The sequence below is a fragment of the Nelumbo nucifera genome, chromosome 1 (assembly GCF_055504915.1).
Source record: "Nelumbo nucifera cultivar China Antique chromosome 1, China Antique-T2T, whole genome shotgun sequence".
In the NCBI taxonomy this organism is placed as follows: Eukaryota; Viridiplantae; Streptophyta; class Magnoliopsida; order Proteales; family Nelumbonaceae; genus Nelumbo; species Nelumbo nucifera.
In genome coordinates, this window is record NC_142649.1 from 216,936,685 (window position 1) to 216,959,903 (window position 23,219).

The window sequence follows — 23,219 nt, forward strand, 5'->3', positions numbered from 1 at the left end:
TCTATCTTTCCAAATATTTATTGACTTACCATTTCCAATTTCCCATCCTATGCCCTTTTGAATCAGGTCCCTAGCCTTTATTAGGATACCCCTCTAGGCCCATGAAATGCCTTTTTTTCTTCTCTTTTGCACTTTAAAATTTTTTATTAAGGTACTTGCGTTTATCCACATTGACCCATAGATTATTTTCCTTATTTGAAATCTTCTAGCCAAATATAAGTAGGTTTGCTTCATTAATCCAATTTAGGTTTTTCAATCCAAATCCACCCCACATTTTGGAGGTACAAACCCTATTCCAATTAATTAAGTGAACTAGTTTTTTACCACTTGAATTAGCCCACATGAAGTTTCTATATCCTCAATTATGTTACTTGGGAGCACGAAAGATCTCATTAGAAATTGGGGTATCATATTTGTAACCGTAATTATAAGTGTTAGTTTCCCAGCCATAAAGAGGGTATAGCCCATTTGCAATTTTTCTATATCCTCAATTATGTTACTTGGGAGCACGAAAGATCTCATTAGAAATTGGGGTATCATATTTGTAACCGTAATTATAAGTGTTAGTTTCCCAGCCATAAAGAGGGTATTTTTCCTCCACCCTGCTAGTTTCTTAGAAAATTTTTTCTTTAAGTCCCCAAAAGTTTTCCTTATAACTCTCCCATTTGTGACAAGGGCCCCTAAGTGGGTATTATATTTGTTGTGAATGGAGATATTCAACATTCTAGCTAGAATTTTCTAGAGTCTTTTCGGGATATTTTTTGATAACGTAATTAGCAAAGTTTGGAAAGTCTTGTCTTGTTTCTTGAACTTGGGAGGCCCATCACTCCCACATTCCTTGTATTGGTGGGTAGAGGCTCCATACAAATTTCAGCCATAGAGTGAACCCAAACTCAATTTGGATGTTCAGTCATTATGCATCATCCAAAATTTAGAGGCATTTTCATGTATAGGCTACCCCTTACTTTTGAAGGTTTAGAATCCGCCCAATCTATACCACCTAGGCTGGTTGGAGAATCGTCACGTGTCCTTGTAAGGCCTCAGTACTTGAGGTGCCCTCTTTCCCGATGCATGCACTTATTTCGTATGGCATGACTATTGAGGCTTTATTTACAATTTGGTGTTATTGATTCATAATGCACAATGCACTTATATCACGTGACATGGCCATTGAAGCTTCACTTGTGATCTGCTATCGTTGACTCATTACACTTATATCAAACTTTCGATCCTTTTAAATTGTATGTACAATCTCTTTTAACGATGATTATGAATTCATGCCTCATTGTTTTTGTCAAAATTTTTGAATGCTGAATGAGGTGGTTTTAAATCCACTGTGAAAAGGTGATTGTAACTATAATTTAATAGGAACCAAAGTTCTCTTTATGATGTGGCCATTGATGTTTCATTTGCAATTTGGTCATCATTGTGGTCGTGGTTGTCCCAACTTTACAATGCTCAAATCACTACTGGGAATGAGTTGAACTCAATAGCTTTGTGGTTAGCCCTAAATAATGTGGATTTTATGTTGACATTAGTAAGGTTAAAATTGTGATGCCCCAATGTCAAAACCATCATTAGAAATGAATTGTAATAACCAAAAAAAAAATTCCAATATACCTGTTTTATATGATTGCTTCATCTCTTTATTGTATTTACACATCTCTAAAATCATTGCTTTGTCTCTTTATTGTATTCACACACATTTATAATCACAGCGTTTAGCAATGGTTCAGATATCCCTTGTTACTCTTGGATACCACCTTTGTCTCTTCAAGCCCATCGTCTACATCCTTATTAATCTTGGATTTCCCTAAAAAAGCTTCAATGTGTGGTAACTAATTGTGTCCTTGAGGCTTTTGAAGCTGATGGAATATCTTTGCTTCAATGCTGTAGATTCCTTGCATCGGGTGACCAGCCTTATGAATTGGCCTTTAGAAGCTGAAAATCTTCATTCAAAGGAGGAATTTTTTCCATTTGAATCCACTTTCATGCATTTAAGAAAGCATGTCGATAAAATTTTCCATTGAAAGGAGGCTTTGACCTCTCAGGACCCATGTCGCCCTAAATTTATAGTCTTTCTCCTTAACTTCCATAAACACCATTAATATACAAGAAAAAAAAAGCTTGAACAAGAGAGCTCTCATTGAAGTTTCATATTTCCTCCTTATTGTCAACTTTCTAGTTGGTAATTTAAGGAATCTTTGTTTATTCTTGATTATGTATCTTCTACAACACCTTGCTTCCAGGGGTGGCCACGAGTCGAGCCTTTTGCGAGCTTTTCGAACTTGATTTGGCTAGGTTTAAACCGAGCTTCGAGATGAATTTGAGCCCGATATATAGGCTCGTTTGCTAGTCGAGCTGAGCTTGAGCCCAGTGAAACTCAGCTTGTGAGGCTCGCGAGCCTAGTATTTAAATATTTTTTATTATACATACATACATACATACATAAATACATACATACATACACACACACATACAAATAAAAAAAACTGTTTTCTATCTGTATGCCCATCATACAAGGGGGTCTTTGTAATTTACTCTAGATAAAATGTAAAAGACAAAATTATCCTTGATTGTTTATTCAAATTTCAAAACATATCATTTTCATGCATTCATTCTTCTTCTACTTTGATGCTACAAACACCATATCCCTAGACCTATGCCACTTGTATGTCAATCTTGCGTATACCCTATTGTCGTTGACTCCATAAAAAATCTTACCATTGGAAAACTGTTTTCTATCTGTATGCCCATCATACAAGGGGGTCTTTGTAATTTACTCTAGATAAAATGTAAAAGACAAAATTATCCTTGATTGTTTATTCAAATTTCAAAACATATCATTTTCATGCATTCATTCTTCTTCTACTTTGATGCTACAAACACCATATCCCTAGACCTATGCCACTTGTATGTCAATCTTGCGTATACCCTATTGTCGTTGACTCCATAAAAAATCTTACCATTGGAAAACCCGAGATATGATGGAAGACTAATTCCAGATCTAAGTTGTAAGAGGAGAGTTTGGATGGCCAATTGAAACTAAGCCCTATCCATGACATAAATGGATTGAAAGAGAAGGAGAAACTCCCTCAATAATAAGAAAAAACCACCTACGCCGAAACTCTTCCTCCTCCCCACGACCCTTCATCATATTGCCTAGTGCCTACTCTCCAGTCTCTTCTCATTTCACTCGCACCTTCCTTCCTTGACTCATATCCACAACTGAAACCAAACTGGTCTATAGGAGATTCCAATCCAATGGAGGATTTGGGTGTAATAGGGGTGTCAACGCATTTTCAACACTTTTTTCCCATTTTGGAAGCGTGGATACCGGCTTTCACTTGGGTGCAAAATAGAAGGGAAGCAATCCTCCAATTAGTTATGTTTTTTTGGTCGTCCCTATCATTTATTGAAGTGATGCAAAAAATTGAGGTATTAGTCATAGAACTTATGGAGCAATATTGGTAGTATAAAAAAGGAGGTATTAATCATAGAACTGGTTATCAGTTGTGGTTTTCTTAAATCTTCCCTTTGTTTAACATAGGAAACTTCTATGTTTTGGTTTTTAGTCATAAGACTTGTGGGGCAATATAATACAAGTTCTAAACATTCCATTAATGAAAGTCCTCTATATATGTTACGTGGGGCCTATCTTTTTTCAGTTTTTTTTTTTTGAATTTTCTAATTTTAAATTGAACAAAATAACTCAAGTGACCAAGCACCTTTAAAACTTTTAGCACTCATTAATACACCATTCTCTCTCTCTCTCTCTCCCATTAACTCTTTTAATAATCTCTCCTCATTAAAATAACTCATGCTACTAATTCTCTCTCATCTCCATTACTCCATTAAATTGCATAAAATATTAATTTTATCTATATATCTATTTCAATTTAACTATAATTTTATGTATATTAGATATATTTGCATTAAACTATAATTATTAGTAAAGATTAATTATCTTAAAATTGAGATATTCAATTATATCTTTGAGAATTATGATCCATTTAAAATCAAGTTATTTAATTATTGCGCTAAATAATCTACTTCCATTTAAAATTATAACCCATTTGAAAATAGTAAAAATTAATTAACCATAATAAAAATAATTTTGTGAGTCACTTAAATAAAATAAAAATAATTATTAATTAATTATAATTATTGATAAACATATTTTTATTATTTTAATAAAAAGAATTTAATTAATAAAAGGAATAAGATAAATTAAAAACTAATATCAATTTAAAATTAATAATACAAGATTATCAAACAATTATTAGTTTTATAATTAAATTTTATTAATTTAAAACCAACTTAAGATCCACAGAAGAATAAAAATTTATATAGTTAATTAAATTTTATAAGTAATTTAGATTTAATCAAAATTTAATACACTTAAAATAAGTTTAATTATTTTAAAATCAATTTAAATTCCATTTAAAAATAAGGATAATTATAAAAAACCTACTCCTTGGGTTTTTATAACAATTCTATGAAACTCCCCAATGTTTTGACCTTAACAAAAGCCTTTTATCAACACTCCAAATAAAAAATATTGATATAATGCATTAATTTTACTTTACTTCAACCTTTTTACCTTATTTTGTCAAGGGGATTATTCTTTGAAAGTTGTCTTGCAAAATAAATTAGTGAAGGGTAAGGTTGAAATTTTAAATTATGTATTATAATGTATTTGCACTTTTTCTCAAAACTATAGGGGAGGGTAAAGTTGGTAACTTCAATGTCTTTGTTACCCAAAAAGCCAAGGGAAAAGAGGTATTTGCACATTTTTCTCAAAACTAAAGGGGGCCTTTGTTAGGGTCAAAACACAAAGGTGGTTTATAGAATTGTTATAAGAGGATTTTGTTTTATAATTTTACCTAAAATGATACAAAAAAAAATAATAAACTAATAAAAATAAATAAATAATTGTTTTTCAAGAAAAATAATAAAAATTAGTATTAAGATAAAAAATAATATAAATTTATCTAGAAAATAAGAAATTGGTCACTTTCTCACTAAAGCGCAATTTAGATTGTGATTGAATAAACTAAGCATAACCCAAAAAATAATATATGAATTGAACTTAGATGGACACCATTAAATATTCAATATAGTTTAAAATTATAAATGATAGTATGATACTATACTTGTGCAGGCTGTGCCGGGCTAGTATTGGTCTCGGGCCCGGTCCAGAATTTTGCAAACCCTAGGCCCAATTCAGAATTTCCGGGCCGGGCTGAAAATGATCATCCCGGCCAAAGTCTGCTAACAACCAGGTTACAATGCTGAGTGAGCCCTGAGCTCCAACCTCCAAGCAGGGGTATTTTGCATTTCTTGCTTCCAAGTTTCAGGTTCCAAGTTCCCACCGAGGGCTCTGTAACAAAGGAAGACAAGCCCAAGAAGAAGCAGGATTGCGCATTCACATCAGGTATTGTTTCGTGCAATAAGGGTTTTTTTCAAGGGCTTTTGGGGTCCTCTCCAAGCTGTTAATTTAGCTTACTTTCTCTTTCTCTTCCTACTTCTAAGTTCTAACGGAACGAGACAGAAGAAATGCCAATCTGGAAAGTTAACTCTGTTAAGACTGCTTTGAGATCTTTGATTGGGGAAGCATCAAGAGACTGCAGAAAGCTCTCATTACTGTCGTCGCCGTCGCTGCTTGAGATAAGATCCCAACCCCTCTCCTTTCGGTCATCTCAAATCCCAACCCCAGTCGGTACCTCGGTTCGCTATTTCCGAGGCGGTCGTCATCATCGAGATGATATCAGTTTAAGGTCAGCCTGTTTCCATCTCTAAACTCTGATCATTTGGTCCCATTCTTCTTTCTTGTTTTCTCTGAACCTTAGTCTATATATACTTTATTAATTTTGGGAAATTGGGGATAGATATGAAACTACGCCCCCGACCAATTGGGGCATCCGAGTTGTCCCGGAAAAGAAGGCTTACGTCGTTGAACGATTCGGGAAATACGTGAAGACCCTCGACTCGGGAATTCACTTTTTGATTCCCCTCGTTGATCGAATCGCTTATGTGCACTCCCTAAAGGAAGAGGCCATTCCCATTCCTGACCAATCTGCTATAACAAAAGATAATGTCAGCATCTTGATTGATGGAGTACTGTACGTAAAGGTGCATTTTAAATTACTTATTTACCTTTGTTATTTGCAAATTCTTTATGTATCTTTTTTTTTTTTTTTGATGGGTTTATTTTGATGATTATGTTCTCTTGGTTACAGATTGTCGACGCGTTCTTAGCATCGTATGGTGTTGAGAATCCGATATTTGCAGTTATTCAGCTCGCTCAGACGACAATGCGTAGTGAACTGGGAAAAATCACATTGGATAAGACGTTTGAAGAGAGGGATACACTAAATGAAAACATTGTGGTTGGTTTGGGTTTCTCCTTTCATTTTTATTTCTATTTTTCTATTTAAGAGTGCCTAGTCGTATCACGTATGGATGCCTGCTTTTGTTCTCTGTTTCACAACTTTAACATGTAGTCTTAACAAAGGAAAAAGGGCCAAAATCCCAATGAAATACTGCTCTTGATGAAATTCAATGCTATATACGTCTGCTTCAAATTTCATTGTATACATCTCACATCTAACATGTTTTTTGTGTTGGTAAAGTTCAGCCGATTCCTAGGTTTGATTCTTTCTAGTGCCTCCATCTCTTGAGTTATGGCTTCCTTCCATTGAGGGAATTTTACACTACCTCTTCTTATGCTTGGTATACACCTAAAATTCTATCCTTGATACATTAATAGGAATGGTAGAAGAATTAGGAATAAGGACAACAAAAGGATAAGAGAAGGCATAAGAAGAAAAGTAAGGCACTGGTTAAAAATGTAACATTTTTATAGACAAGCTACTTACTAGAAGTAGGGTTAGGAATAACCAAGAAAGACACTTGAGAACCTTGGGCTGGATTTGACTTTTGTGGGACTCATATCATGCACGCACACCCAAATACTTAAGGGAAGACTGAAGGCAAGTTCATAAGTGCATCTGTGCTTAAAAGGCTGATATGGAGACTGGTTATAAAGCACCTTTGATGGCAATCCATTAATCAAATTGACTGCTATTTGTAGAGATTCCCCCCAAAAAATGAGTGGCAATACTCAGCTTTGATGCCAAAAAAGAAGGAAGCCAAGACCGAAGGACTTCAGACTCATAAGTCTAGTGGGGAGTCTCTACAAAATAATAGCGAAGGTCCTCTCTGAAAGATTTAAAAAGTTTTTCCCTCATTAATTTCCCAATTTCAAATTGTTGAGGGAATTTTGATTGCAAATGAATGTGTGGCAGATAAGAAGTTGGGAGGGAAGAGTCTGATTTGAAAATTGGGCTTAGAAAAGGCTTATGGTTTAGTGGATTGGCAGACTAGCAGTTCCTCCTAGAGAATTTAGAGAAGATCGGTTTAGGTGATCATTGGAGAATGTGGATAAAAGGATGTATAAACTCAGTGCATTACTCAATTTTGATAAATGATGTTTTTTTTGATGAATAATAATAAGTTTATTGATTCAGAAGCAACTTTAGAGTGAGTTCATACATCATCCCAACGAGAGGCACGAGTTGCAGCCCCTGCTTGAGTCTTACAAGTAAACTAGGAAAGAAAAACAATAATCACAACTGAGCCCAAAATAATTCTTCCCCATTTACCCCTTGCTTAGCTAAAACATCTGACAAAGTATTTGCTGATCTCCCCACCCACTGTACAGTGACCAACATATTCCTTGTCAACCAAAATAAATTTCTTCATTTCATTCTTGTATCGCCACATAGCCTCTTCAGAATTTTTTAACCAACCCACCACCACTTTGGAATCCCCCTCGATTATTAGGTGTTGTACTCCCAGCTGGTTTGCAAATTGCACCCCTTGTATAGCAGCTAAGAGTTCTGCCCTAATGGAGTTCCCAATTCCCAAGGGACCTGAGTAGAGCAACAAAATCTCTCCCTTCTCATTTCTCAAAGCACCCCCCACTCCGGATAATCCTGGATTACCCATGCTGCTTCCATCAAAGTTCAACTTTATTGAGCCTTCGGGTGGAGGAGACCAACTTGTAATTGATTTGTCCTTTAAAGATGAGCACCTTGCTACTGCTGACCAATTCTCCAAAGGTCATTAAAGGAGAATTGATGGAAGATTTCCAAGGTCTTCAGCCAATGTATTGCCTTGTTTAACACACAGTCTTTCAAATCTTGGCTGTTCCTTTCCTTGTCTTGAAAAATTCTGAGATTCCTTTCTTTCCAAAGAGTCCAAGTCAAAGCAGCACGAGCACATCTCCACATAATTCTCCCTATTTTTGTAGGCCAATAAAAGGTAGAATGGTTGAAGAGCATGTGAACTTCTGCTGGTAGACTCCAACTACCCCCAAACAACGAAAGTAGCCAAGCCCAAAGGTCTGCAGAAAAGGGACAAGATACTAGTAGATGGTAACAATCCTCACCGTGAGCTCTACAGAGGATACACCAATTAGGAGAAATACAGAGAAAAAGGTCTTCTCTTTTGTAGGTTGTCTAAAGTGTTTACTTTCCCATGGAATACTTCCCAAAAAAAAGCCATAATTTTTGGGGGGACTGGCCTGCACCAAATTTCTTTAGACGGAAAGGGTTGGTGAGAAGAAAGTTGAGAGATGGACTTGAAGAAAGAAGCACAAGAGAAGGTTCCAATGGGTCTAGGAGTCCAAACTCTCTTATCTGGCTTGGAGGGATCCAAACAAACCTGATTAAGACAACCAAGCAAAAGAGAAAGAGACTCAATTTCAGCATCCCTAAGTCCTCTACGAAACCCAAAATCCCAAGTAGGATCTAAGGGTGTTCCCAAAGGTGAAACAAATTTTGAGAAATAGAAAAAAGCGAAGGGAACAAGTCCTTTAACGGTGAGTCTCCTACCCAAATATCCTCTCAAAAAAGAACAGAGTTGCCAGAACAAACTTCATACCTAATAAAATTGAGGAATTGAGGAAGGGTGTTGTGAATAGCCTTCCACGGTGCTGCTAGGTTAGCTTGCCTCGATACACCAGCATCCCATCCATTCTTTGACCTCCCATGAATGCTTCCCACCACCTCATGCCACAATCTCTCTCTTTCCAAAGGCCATTTCCACAACCATTTCCCTAACAGAGCTTGATTCTTTCTAATTACCCTCCCAATTCCCAAGCCCCCCTTTTCTTTACTTCTGCACACAATTTCCCAATTAACCAAGTGATCCTTTTTCTTGTCCCGGCTCCCATAAGAAGTCTCTCATCAACTTCTCCAGTTTCCTGGCTTCCCTAACTGGTATCCTAAAGACAGACAAATAATAGGTAGGTAAGTTAGCCAAGGTAGCTCTTATTAGGGTAATTCTCCCTCCTAAAGAGATATAGTTCCTCTTCCATGGGGCTAATCTCTTCTCAAACTTTTCTATCACTGGGGTCCAAAATCTACTCTCCCTAGGATTTGCCCCTAAAGGAAGCCCTAAATATGACATAGGCCAAGCAGAGGTGGAACACTCAAGACACTCCGCAATAGCCTCGACCTCCCCTACCTCCAAATTTATACCCGCTATGCAGCTCTTTTCCAGATTTATTCTCAAATTAGAGACACTTTCAAATCCTTTTATTATCTCCTTTAGGTTTGCTACCTTTTCACTAATACCTCCTTCACAAAAAATCATTAGGTCATCTGCAAACTGAAGGTGGGTGACGGGGACTTGGTGTCTCCCTATTCTCCAACCCCTAATGGCATCTTCGCTGTCAGCCTTAGTAATGATCCTACTAATCACATCAGCTACTAAGGTAAAAAGGAAGGGTGAAAGTGGATCCCCTTGCCTGACAGCCCTGTAAGTTGGAAAAAAGTCTCTCACCGTACCATTTACCAGAATAGAGTAGTGACAAGTACTGATACACCCAAAGATCCAACTACACCACTTGTCCCCAAGTCCACAGTTTTGCATAACCCCCATTAGAAATTTCCAGTCCACCAAATCATAGGCCTTTTTAAGATCCAATTTACAAATGAATCCTCTCTTACTAGACCTTTTCATTTCCTCCACACACTCATTCGCACTCATTCGCAATTAAGATCTGATCTGTTATTTGTCGCCCTTGAATGAAAGCCCCCTGGGTTTCACTAATGATGGTAGGGAGGACTGTTTTGATTCTCAATGAGAGCACTTTAGCCAGAATTTTATAGATGCTTGTCACCAGACTAATAGGCCTATAATCTTTTGGGTGGTTGGCATCATTCTTCTTAGGTATCAAGGCCAAAAAGGTGGCATTAATTCCAGGGCTTATAGTGTGATTGTCTGCAAATTCCTTAAAGACTTCAGCTAGATCCTCTTTCAACACCTCCCAACAGTCTTGATAAAAACTCATTGTAAAGCCATCTGGACCCGGAGCCTTGGATCTATCCATTATAAAGATAGCTTTCTTAATCTCTTCTTCCTCGAAATCCCTTTCCAGCCACCTTGCCACTTCTTCATCAATTCTTGGCCAATCCACCCTTTCCATGACTGTCCTCTCTCTCAAAGGCCTTCTATAAATCGATTTGAAGTAGTCTACAAATTTTCTGGTTATGTCATCCTGGTTGGTAAACACCTCACCTATCTCTAGCTTGGTCACAAAATTCTTTCTTCGTCTCCCATTTGCCAAATCATGGAAGAATCTAGTGTTCCCATCGCCTTCCTTAATCCACTTGTGTCTAGATTTTTGTCTCCAACTGATTTCTTCCCTCAATAACACCTCTTTCAAATCCTTTTTTAATTGTCTCCTTAACACTCTGTTCTCCTCGGTCAGCCCATTGTGAGATTCCTTTACATCCAAGTTCTCTATTCGAGAGATTAGACCCAAGTTTTGCTCCTCAATTCTACCAAACTGATCTCTATTCCACTCTTTTATTTTGGCTCTCAACCTTTTTAATTTCTTGTGGAACTTGATCCCCTTCCATCTTACCCCTCTCTCCTCCTCACCCCACCACTCCTTCACTTTTTTCACAAAATCTGGATGGGTAAGCCACATATTTTCAAATCTAAAAGGTTTGGGTCCTATAGGAAAAGACTCAGTACCTATTTGGATAGGACAGTGATCGGAGGTGACCCTGGGTAACGCCCTAGCAACCAAGTTTTCCAAACTATTCTCCCAGGCAAGGTTAAATAGGAATCTATCCAACTTCGAGCACAAAGGGGTTTCCTGAAGGTTGGACCAAGTGTAACTGGCTTGCAACAGAGGTATTTCCTTCAGATCACAATCCTCAATAAAACCATTAAATTTCCTCATGCTTGTTGAGATTACCTGTTGGGGATTACTGGTTTCATCAGAGAATCTAATGACGTTAAAATCCCCGCCTAGGCACCAAGGACCATCCCATAGCCCCTTGATTGCATATAGTTCCTCCCACATCTCATTCCTCTCTCTATAGGAATTAGGGCCATAAACATTGGTTAAAACCCATACACACCCATTCTCTACATTCTTGCACTTAATGGAAACTGAGAATCTGCCTATCAATTCTTCCACTACTTCCACCACATCCTCCTTCCACAGTGTTACAATCCCCCCCGAGGCTCCCCAAGAAGGAGCCGAGCTCCAACCTAAACCTCTAGACCTCCAAAAACTCCTCACCCATCTCCCATCTAATTCCATCAATTTGGATTCTTGTAACAACACAATATCAGGTTTTTCCCTTTAGAGTAGGTCTTTGATCACCCTTCTCTTCCTTGCATTCCCTAACCCTCTTACATTCCAGCTAATAATTTTCATCGAGACAAAGTAGCAAAAGAACCCAATAAGAGGCCATATTCTCCTTATTTTAGGCCCTTCCTCCTATCCCCTCAACCAATGAATTCTAAATCCCCCTCAATGTCTAAAATTAGCCTTTCCACTTCAGATCTTTTTTTCTTATTTGTTCTTTCCCCCCCATCCTAATACATCAATCATCTTCTTTCTTTTCTCCATCCTTTCCAGCCAATGTCTGAGGAAGAATTTTACCTTGCTCACACTTATTTTGGCTACAACATCTTTCTCCAAGTCCTTCCTTTTTATTTTGTTCCTCCATCATTGTACAGATCAACTCCCAAATTCTGTCCGCCTCCCCCTTACTACTTCCTTCCAACACCCTCTCTCCTCCTTCCACTATCACCCTCTTTCTTACATCAGAACCTCCAGGATGGGAAGCTGGGATATCTGTTACAGGCAGAGCAAACAAGTCAGTACCTAAAACAGAATTGACACCCATACTTGATAGAACGGGGGTAGGACTAGAATCACTGGAAATGACTTGCTGACAGGCGGCAACTGGTTTTAAAGCCTTTCCCCTTTTTGGACAAGGTTGTGAAGTAGACATGGTGAAAGAATCACTTCCTGACGACCTACCCACTTGGAAGACCTTTCTCTGTGTTTCCGACACTGGAATATCCGCATCCATCCTCACAGCCGATTCTTGTCCCTCTCCACCAACATCCTGTAGTTCATTAGACTCAGGGTCAGCTCCCTCGACGAAGGGAGGAGGAGTTTTCATAGCTTTAGAACCATTTTCTTCACCAATTCTAGCCTTCTCGCCACCTGCCTCTTCAGTCTCTTCCTCTAGAAACAGCAGCTCTGTATGCAAACTTTCTGTTTCAAAAAAATCATTGTTGCTTTTCAGAGACAGACTTCCCAGACTTAGCGTTTCGTCTCTATCAGAATCGTCATTGCTGTTTTGTTCACTCGGCCAGTCTTCAATCCCTGTTCTGTTCTCATCACTAGGCTTGAGGTATCTCGGGTTGCACCTATCTGGTGAGAGACGGTTCGCCAGGTTGGATGGGACCCACTGTAGAGAGCCTCGCGACTGTGAATCTGGAGATTTTTTTGTGCCTGAACTGTTCGAACGAGAGGAGGGGTTCGGGGTAGAAGAAGATAGACGCTTAATTTCGTCTATCAGCTCGTCCCTCCTCCCAGTCACGTGCTTACTTAAAGTACCCCTCGGCCCATCTATCTTGTAATGGGCCTTGGGCTGAAGCCTATGGGAGCCCACCTTTACAGCCTTTATTTGAGATGCCTTCTCCGACCCTTCATCAAGTGGATCCACTCGATTGGGCCCTTCATTTCGTCCCACGTGACCACTTAAAAGGTCACGCCCCCCTGATTTAATGGTCGAACCAGCAACCTTCCCTGTCTGAGGTTGCTTGTTCAGCCCTCTCCCTTTCGAAACTAGTGAATTTTTGTTTGTTTCCCCTAACACCACCTGCGCAAATGATCTGCCATTTGTCATAATTTTTTCTTGCTTTCTCCAGGTTTGACCTTCCAACTGCCCCATAACTTTTTGGCTTCCCAGAATTTGTTGGCCCTTTTTAGTGAAACATCCCTTCCCATTTGAAATGTTGCTAGAGATTTCTTTCCAACAAAAAGAGGACTAAGGCAATGAGACCTTTATCCCCCTTTTGTTCACCTTGATTGCTAAGGTTCTAAGTAGAATGTGATATGATATGCCTCGTATCGGGCATATCGTATCTTATCAGGCGCTTTCCGATACCCCAAATAAGGGGTGTTTTGGATTTTGAGCACTTTTAGAGGGTAGGGATGCCTAAAATTGACCCGTTGAAGTAATTTTGGAAAAAACTAAAAAAGAATAAGTATCGAAGCACCCGATACACCTGTTCGTGTGCATCGATACTTTGAACCTTGGATCATTGATTGGCCTTTAGTGTATATGGTAGGGAGAATAACTTTGATTAAAGGCACAATAGCTAATCTACCCATCTATTTCCTTTCTACCTTCCGTATTGCAGTTAGAGTGCCTGGGTAGTTACAGAAGTTTATGAGAGACTTCTTTGGGAACCAGAGGAAGAAAGGAAAGACCATTTAGTGAAATGGGAATAGGTTAGAAAATCTAAGGATTGGGTTGGGCTTGGTATTGGAACCTGAGTCTTAGGAACACATCTTTCTTAGGAAAATGGCTTTGGGAGATGTTGTGGCCTAGGGTTATTGCAAGTATTCATGGTGTGTGGGACAACAACTGGGATGCAAAGGTAGCTCCTTTCTCCACTTCAAAGTTGAAACTCTCCTTGGAATACCCAACTTTCCATTGTTTTACCCGTTTTGATATAGGTGGTAGGAATAAAGTCCTTTTTTGGGAGGACCTTTGGTTGGGTGAGTCTCCTCTCAAAGTGCAATTCCCTTTACTTTATACTCTTTCTAGTTGTAAACCTGAACTTGTCTCAAAGTTTGGGTCCTTCTCTCATGTGGGTTTAAATTGGGACTTTGGGTTTAGGAGGGGCAATGAGAGATGATGAATGTGATCCCCTTGTTCAACTACTAGCTAAATTGGACTTAGTTTTTTTGGTTTAGAATTTTGGGGATTCTAGAGTTTGGTCAGCCAATCTAGGTGTTTTTTTTTTACTTGCACCTCCTTTTTCAATTACCTTTAACTTTCTAATCCTTTGAGGGAGAACTTCCAGGTGAAAGAGTTTTGGAGTAAGCCTAAATTTCAAGCTTTGTGTTGAGAATCTTTCCTTGGCAAGTTAAATATATGTGACATGCTGCAAAAAAGAAGGCTAAATAAATGCCTATCTCCTCAAATATGCTTCCTTTGCAAAGCAAGTGGTGAAACTTATCCCATCTACTAATCTCTTGCCCTTTTGTACTTTCTATTTGGGAGTACTTTTGCTCTCTTTCTGGGTGCACCGGTGCAGGTGGATTCCCTCTCAAGATGTGGTAAATCTCTTTAGCCCAAGTTTTTTGAGGCAGCTGAAGAAAAGAGGGAGACTTATGTGGTAGGCAGTGGCACCAAGCAATACATTAAAGGTATTTTTTTTTGACAGGAATTTTAGAGCAATCTTGGGCTGGCAGGTATAAGGTGTGTATTTAGAGCTTTCTCAAGAAGGGTGGTGGCTTTGTATTCCGGATTTATTGGAGTGGGAGACTCTCCGAAAGCTGAAATTGATGGCCTTACTACAAGGTCTAAGATTAGCAAAGCAAGCTGGTTTCCATTTCTTGGAAGTAGAGGGGGACTTGAAACTGATAATCACATGGCAAAAGGCTTGTGACAAGTTCCTTGGATATAGAGGCATGTTTTCAGGGAAATAGGTCTTTCAAGGGAGTTAAACACCTATAATTGGGTCAGAAGAATTGCAAATGGGATGGCAGATTCATTAGTAAAACAAGGGGTTATAGACATTGATTTTTTATCCTGGGCTTTGGTGTAAATCTTTTGTATATTAGGCTTTTAGAATATACCAAGCTATTGTACTAAACTTTCTTCATATTTTAATAAAAAATCTTCTTTACTGATAACAAATGTTATTTCAGCGCAAGGGGTCTCAGGGAGAAAGGATGGGCCACCTTACCTATGTAAGGTGCTATTTTCCCCTTTCTCAAAGTTGGAAGTGGAGTTGTAAATTATGTACATGGAAGATTGGGACCTCTGACACATGCTTTGGCTGTCTTTAGTGTGTGGTGGTTTCATGTGTAGGCTTTCTCTGTTGACCATTTAACCATTTTCATGTGCCTTTGAAAGTTTAATGGTGGAGGAAGGTTTTGTTCATGCTGTAGGATGGAGAAGAACGTTGAAGATTGAAGCAAAGACCTCTGTAGTTGAGGAATTGGTGGTGAGAGGATCTCCAACTTTGAAGTTTAGGGAATTGAGAATGGCAAGATAAAAAACAGTTTTGCTGGTAGGGGAGTCAATTTCGTGGTTTAAAGGTTTTCTTGATGGTGCAATCTTTTCCAAAAGAAATCTGGATTGGAAAGGATCAACGGAAACAGAAGGAAGGAGATATTTTGCTGAAAGAAGAAGAAATGTGAAAGGCGGGTTTTTAACCTTGTCTGAGTTCTTTGGCCAGGGCTCGAAGCAGATAGCATGCATCCTTGAAGGGAGGAAAGCAGAGGGATGGTTGTACCTGTTGAGATTGTTTCAACAGTTCATATTTTTGTTGATGAGAAACAAAGTAAGTTTCTAACATATTTATAAAAAAAAAAGTAGGTTTGTAACAGCTGAAGGTCAGCAGAGAAGTGTTGTTCAAGGAAAACACAAGGTGGAGCTGGAAAAGGGGGAGAAGCCGAAAAATATTTTGATTAGCTTAATATGGTCAGTTATGCTGGAATGTCAAAACTGTCCATCATCCAGAGCAAAGGTGAGTTTGAGCAATGGTTGGTGTTGATGGACAAGAAAGAGGTGCTGGATTGAGCAAAGTAGGTGTAGAAATAAGTAGAAAATTAAAGCCAAAAGGAGCGATAATGCCAACTCCCTTTGACAAAGGAAAAGCCCTCTTGGATTTGCTTGATGACTCACTAGAGATTAATGCAGTAGCTGTAGAAACTGAAGAAGGGAAGATGATGATCTCGAAGTGGTTCCCTTTGGCGAATGCTAAATCCATTGCAACAGGAGTAGTGATAAGAATTTTAGGGCAACCATTTCATCTCTGGTCATAGTATGCTTTGTGCCTAATAGTAAACTTATGTAGAGGGGTTTTTGTGGGTTTGTTCTTGGGGGATTTGTACTCAGCGGTCATTAAAGTTGTTGGGGCAAGGTAAGAATACATCCCAAGGAGAAAAAAGTTGAATCAGGTGGACTGGTGTACAGTGCTGGCTTGTCAGCTCTATTGATGCTGAGCTTTGGAAGGAGGGGCATAAGGACTAAGGAAGAAGACAATGATGATGAAGCTCGGGTTCTACGTAACACTATAGGAATCCACAATGACCAGCAGACTATGAAGGGAATGCAGCTCCACATGATTCTGGCTTTCTTGCTTCCTCTAATTTTTGACCACCTAGAGAAAATTTCTGCAGGAGATGATGGCTGAAAACACTCATTCCAAAAAGGAAAGAATAGAATTTCTAGAAGATATTTGCCACTTTGCAGGAAAAAAACATATGGAAAACTGTCTCCTCGTCCATTTTACACAAGTAGCAGAAGCTTGGAAGGATGAATCCTCTTCTCTTCAAGTGATCTGTGGTCAGGATGCTATCAAGAGCTACAAGCCAAGCAAATGTCTCCACTCTTGGAGGCACTGGATTCCCCCCACACCTTTTACATTATCCAAAGCCTGGTTGTCCCTGACCAATGCCAAATAAAAGGACTTCACCGAGAACCTTCCATCCTTACATTCTTTCCACCAAAGACCACCCTCTAAAGTAGAAGAGACATTGATTGTTCTAATTTACTTAGTAACTGAATGCACTCATCCACTTCTTGATCATGCAGGGGCCTTTTGAATTTCTGGCTCCAAACCAGTTGCTCCCCCCCACCATCTTGTAGCACTGATCAATGGTAATCTGATGCTCAGTCAGCCTACACCTTGGACAGATTTCACAAAGTTTCCCAATTACAGCCCATTCATCCTCCCAAAGAAGGCTCTCCATGATTGAAACGAAGTGAAGATTTCAAGTTTGACAAAAGACAATGACAATGGAGATTTCAGCAATGAGATGGAGAGTTGAGACCATGATTGAAACGAAGAATCTGGTGTTAGAAGAAGGAAGAAGCAAAGACCATTCAGTTCTGAAATTAAGAGAAAAGGGAAGAGCAACTATTTTCTTAACAGGGGAAGCTACATAATGTTTGAAAGGGTTCATCAATGGAGTAATTTTCTTAGTGAAGAAAAATGGTTGGATGAGTTCGTTGGAACTTCCAAGAAGAAATTATTAGGTGGTTCTGAAATACAACTACAAGGGTTGGTTTGTGGCTGTGAGTGAGTTTCTTGGTAACAATAGAAAACAATTGGTTTGTCTCCCAAAAGGAAAACAAGGGTCGGGTTGGAGTAGGTGTAAATCGGGCCGTGCTGCCCACGGCCTGGCACAATCCAACACGATTTTGAGCTGGCCCGGCCCAACGGTCCATGTGCCGTGTTGGACTTGGGGTTTCAGGTCGGCAGGCCGGGCCGACACGACTCGCACTGTCGTGCCGTGCCACCCATGGCCTGTGGGCTGGCCCGACCCGGCCCATATATATTATATATATAATATTTATATATTTTATATATTTATATATAATATTATATAAATTATAATTATATAATAATATATTAATAAAATAAACAATTGTTTTCAATTTTATTATACTATTTTACTTAATTATTGTATATAAATTTTATACATCAAGATTCATATAAAATTAAAATTTTAAGTTTTTTTTTTCAATTTTTTAAATAAATAGATTTAGCCTGGTCCATGGCTTGACATGGGCTTGTGTGGGCTCGGACCAACCCCAAAATATCCAGGGGAAGGAGGCCTGGCCCGGCCTGCACTTTGCACAGGCCGCACGCGGGCTGTGCCGTGCTGGCCCAACACGACTCATTTTACAACTCTAGGTTGGAGTTTGTTCGCTTAGAAGCTGCAAGAATATATGACGATGAAGGTTGATAGTTTAACCAAAGGAGAAGTCTATCAAAGCAATCAAAATAAAGAGGTAGAACGAGAAGTGATTGTAATTCGTAAGTAGCGTCTATAAAGTGCAAAAAATGTTGTTAGAAGGAAACAGAGAAGAATGGTTTTGGAAGTAGGTAGGGAGATTACAGACTAGGGAATCATACTGGATGAGCTGAAAAAGAAACTTCAAGTGGATGCAGGAGTTATGATATTCCCTTTTGACAAAAGACGAACAATATTGTATGTCGGAGAAAGAACAATGGATTTTGACAGGTTAGAAACTGAGTTGGGAGTGATTTTGGTGCAGAACTAGACATCCTCTTGTAACAACAAGGTGTTTCATAATGGAGTCTTTGCCATCAGATTGTTTGGACTTCTTTTCAATCTATGGGAGAATTCTATGCTGGAGAAGGTAGTGACAACGATAGGAGGGATGTTTATATCTTGTAATACCTCAAATCTAAGCTCTGCAATGGTGGAAATCGCTGGAGTGAAGTTGGAAGAAGTACCTCGATTGCTTGATGTCTTTTAGGATGGAGTTTGGATGAAGGTTTTGATTGCATTGGAACACAAAGCATTGCTGTGGGGGGAAATGCGAGAGGTTGAAGATGATACTGATGAGGCAGGGCGTGAGCCAAAGTTTGGAAGAGAGATGCTTGACTGACATGTTGGCTAATCAAGACCCTACAAAAAATTACAATCAAGTTTTGTGCTAATTATTTGAATACTGGGTTTGCCATTAGTTCCCAAATGCTTGCCATAGGGGTGTAACCAAGGTTCAAAATATTGATACCCCCCAATATGGCGCAAAGGGTGTATCAGTACTTTGAACCTTGTAGCCACCTTTTTCTTTTATTTTTTTTTTCAGAAACATGTTAGGGGGTAGGTCTTAGGCTTGTCTACTCCCTGAAATAGGTCAAACCCCAAAACATCCCTATTTTGCATATCAATGACCCTTCGATACGATACGTATTGGCTGATATGGGCTGGTATGTGATGAAATTTTGAACCTTGGGTGTAACTAGGGCAGGCCTAACCCGAGCTTTGACCAACCCAACCTGTAACTAGGGCTGGGCCTAGGCCCAAAACCCTGATTTTTTTGTCATTTTTAGGTTGGGCTGGGCCCAGGCTTAGCCCTTCAATAGTCAGACCTGGCCCAACTATAGTTAGATAGGTTTTGGGCCATTTTTAATATATTGGGCCCAATAGGGCCACTTGGGCCCCATTGATCATTCTAATCCCGACTTAGGCTAGAGCCCAATTTGAGTGTATCAAGTTTTACTTTGGGCTGGCCCTGGGTTGGGCAGATCGGGCTTAATATTAGGATATGGCTCAGGCCTTAGGCCCATGTATTAGTGTTGGGCTTAGGTTGACTTTAAACCTGGCCTAGCCTGCCCAAGTTGCACCCCTAGCTTGCCAGAAGTACCCTTTTCTTGGTTGGATGCTATGAAGAATGGATCAAGAACAAGCTATGAATCAAACTCTAGGGTTGACTATAGATAAAGCACTGATTGTGGCCCCTTCATTAGGTTTATACTAATGCACATGAATTAAAACTCTTGATTAGCTTATTGACTGAAACACTTATAGTAATAAAGTGTGTACGTAACAAGTTTCAAGATAATAAAAAATATTTTTATATAGAAACCTTGGGGTCTTGCATGCTTTCAATAATCATAGGACGTAACAGAAAGTAAAAAGCAGTGATTCAAAAGGTGCACCTTGCAGGCAAGGTGCACTTTATGGCCTGCATCTTGCCTCCAAGAAATATTTTAAAAATATTGTTAATCATTCTTCCTAATACAAGACATATTTTGACAGATAAGGAACTATAACTAAATTATAAAACCAACTTTTTAAGTACATATTTGAGAATTTAATCCTGGCATAGACTTGTTTGGGCACGCTTCAAGGGGCTTGGTACAAAACGGCTTATAGAGTTAGAGTAATGTGATTGGTAGAGAAATAAAGGGATTGAGGATTGAATGTTTCACATGCTTGAACCAATTATAAAACCATTTTTTTCCTGTCACCCTATCTAGATGTTTGTATTTGCTACAGCATACATTTCTAGTAAATTTGTTCTTCAGATTCATCTCTAATTATGTTAAGTGGTTGTTGCACACATTGGTGTTGCAGAAATCAATCAATGAGGCTGCCACAAATTGGGGCCTCAAGTGTCTACGTTATGAGATAAGTAAGACAAAGTCTTATCTTCCTTTATTTAGTGGATGTTTTGTCCTAGCAGCTTGTACATATTTATGGTCATATTCTTTCTAGGGGATATATCTCCTCCTCCTGGAGTGAGAGCAGCTATGGAGATGCAAGCAGAAGCAGAACGTAGAAAGCGAGCTCAAGTTCTTGAGTCAGAAGGTGTTCTTTTTGTCCCTAATAACTTTTTCTTTTGAAGTGAAAGTACTTGTTCTTTTACATTTACCTATTGTTTGAACTCTTTTCTTCTTTTGTTTTATTTTGATTTATAAAGTTCTTCTGATTTGGTTAATGATTTAAAAAATGATGGGGTAGTGGCTTGCGTATTATGCCTTATGTCCAAGCCGATATTTAGGTGAAGCCCCTCATTTCTCAATTTTCTAACGTTTCTGATGATGGAGATCTCATTTTCGAATTGATAGGAGAAAGGCAGGCAAACATTAACATTGCAGATGGGAAAAAAAGCTCAGTGATCTTAGAGTCAGAAGCTGCAATGATGGATCAAGTGAATAGAGCAAAAGGTAACTTAGTCAACTTTTATCTATCTTTTTAACCTTGCATATATGTAGGTTTTGTTTTCATGTAAAGTGAGCTTAAGTCCAAATGGGCAGTAAATACCATGTATTCATGTTTTAGAGAAGTTCTATAGTTGGCCAGATGATGATGTTTACTATTTTTTAGTCAACCCAATTGTTGGGGAAAGGCTTTGGACAATGATAGTGGTGAAAGCAGTAATGAGATATCAAACTTGTTGTGTTTTGGTTCTTTGACAACTCTTGTTCAAACCATCAGGAGAAGCAGAAGCCATCCTTGCTAGAGCACAAGCAACTGCAAAAGGGATCTTTTTGCTATCTGAAGCCATCAAAACAAGTGGAGGTGTTGAGGTTAGATTGTTTTCCTTCTCTTTCTTAAAGGTCTAGCAATTTAGTCTGTCTTATGTGACAAAGATCTCTCTCTCTTGGATGCTATTCACTTGTTCTGTGGGATTATTTTAGAAAGTTCTTTTGTCTAGACTATAAAAGAACTAGCTGCATCATAATTTATTATGAAATCTTTAGCCCAACTACTTATAGATGGCTATATGAAATCATTTTAGGAGTCATGAAAAGTATTTTTTGGGGAGTAAAATAAAAGAAGATTTTATTAAAAAGGAGAACAAAGTACTATGAAGATTTACACTGCATTTGGCTTGGAGCCTAGTAATTTTTATTCCTTTACAGTTTGATATCTGATTTGTATTTGGTTTGTCAACTTGACAACCATCACTTTGAGATGTACTGCCTTTTTCGGTTTAATGAAATTTCCTTTTTTATCCTTCAAAAGAAAAAGGATAGGAGCCTAGGACCCTTCAAAATTTAACAAAAGCTCAACTGAGCCCACCCAAGTTGCACCCCTAATGTGCACTCAAATCAAATATTTTTTGATTATATTTTTTTTGATGAATAATATTTTTTGATTATATTATTCACTAAAAGGCACAATAATGTGTCGTTCATTTCAGCCACTTCAGCTAATGTATTTTCTTCAATTTCTACTTTTTTGGTTATAGATATTAATTTTTTATTATTTTCTGTATTTTTGGCATTATGTGAAATATATATTTGATTTTTTATAATTTTATGTATTTTTCTACGATTTATTATTTTTGGTTGAAGTATGTACTTTTTGATTTTTTTATCATTTTATGTGTTTTATACAATTTCTGTTTTTTTTATCTTTTTTTGTTTTTCAACAATTTCTGAATTGAAATATATAATTATTTTGAATTTTTATTGATTTATGCATTTTATGCAATTTCTATATATATAAATAATTTTATCATTTTCCTTGTTTTTTCTGCAGTTTTTATCAATTTGTGTTTTTCTACAATCTTGCGTTTTTATTATTTTTTGTGTTTTTCTTAATATTTGTATTTTTGGTTGGTTAAAATATTTGTATCTTAATATTTGCATTGAGTTATTCATAAAAAAATATTTGAATTGAGTTAGCTGGTCATAAGGGTGGGTCAGTGTCAAGGTGGGTTGTGACCCACTAACACCCAATAAATATGGGTGGCAATTGGGTCAACGGGTCAATATGGGTGGGTTGGTATTCAACCCGCACCCAACCCAACCCACCCATTAGCCACCCTATGTGGAGCTGTTTGTACCAAATGGAAAAAGACCAAGAGATGCACTCGGCAGCCTTACCAAACACAACCTAAGGTGTCCAGACCTAACAAACAACATTAGAAATGACCACGAAACGTCTATTGTCTACAAAAACAAAAATACATGAAAATTTTAGATATTCTATGTCTGCCCACTTGGCTCCTGCATTAGTTCATATTTCATAGGCTTTCATATGCAACATAGGTTGTCACAAGTTGGGTTTCATAGAGGTTCATAGATTGCACTGCATTCAGTTGCAAGTCCATTGATATGACATGGGTATGTTAACTGACCAATACAGTCACTACAAAAGTGCTGACGAAAACAATATGCAGAACTATTGTAGTCAGAGGACACACCCATTCTGGCAACACATTAGCAATCAGGTCACAGCTCACAATTTATGGATTAATAAAACAATGGTGGCCTCAGCCTAAATTCACTCTGTTATTCATAAAAAAAAAAAAAATCATCCAATTCCTAACCAATTTCAGAATTCAGAATTTTTGGGTGATAGGGATATTGATATT

The 23,219-nt window shown here is 38.2% G+C and overlaps 1 protein-coding gene across 1 annotated transcript in view; it reads left to right on the forward strand.

The window, feature by feature from the left end:
• The first annotated feature begins 5,273 nt into the window (after positions 1-5,273).
• Positions 5,274-23,219, forward strand: part of LOC104585783 (SPFH/Band 7/PHB domain-containing membrane-associated protein family) — a 34,074-nt gene continuing 16,128 nt past the window's right edge. Inside the window, exons 1-8 of the mRNA XM_010242771.3 lie at positions 5,274-5,437; positions 5,536-5,780; positions 5,892-6,135; positions 6,243-6,392; positions 20,468-20,525; positions 20,609-20,701; positions 20,962-21,060; positions 21,332-21,423. Coding sequence (XP_010241073.1) covers positions 5,560-5,780; positions 5,892-6,135; positions 6,243-6,392; positions 20,468-20,525; positions 20,609-20,701; positions 20,962-21,060; positions 21,332-21,423 — 957 coding nt within the window. The 5' untranslated portion in view covers positions 5,274-5,437; positions 5,536-5,559. The remainder of the gene's footprint in view (positions 5,438-5,535; positions 5,781-5,891; positions 6,136-6,242; positions 6,393-20,467; positions 20,526-20,608; positions 20,702-20,961; positions 21,061-21,331; positions 21,424-23,219) is intronic.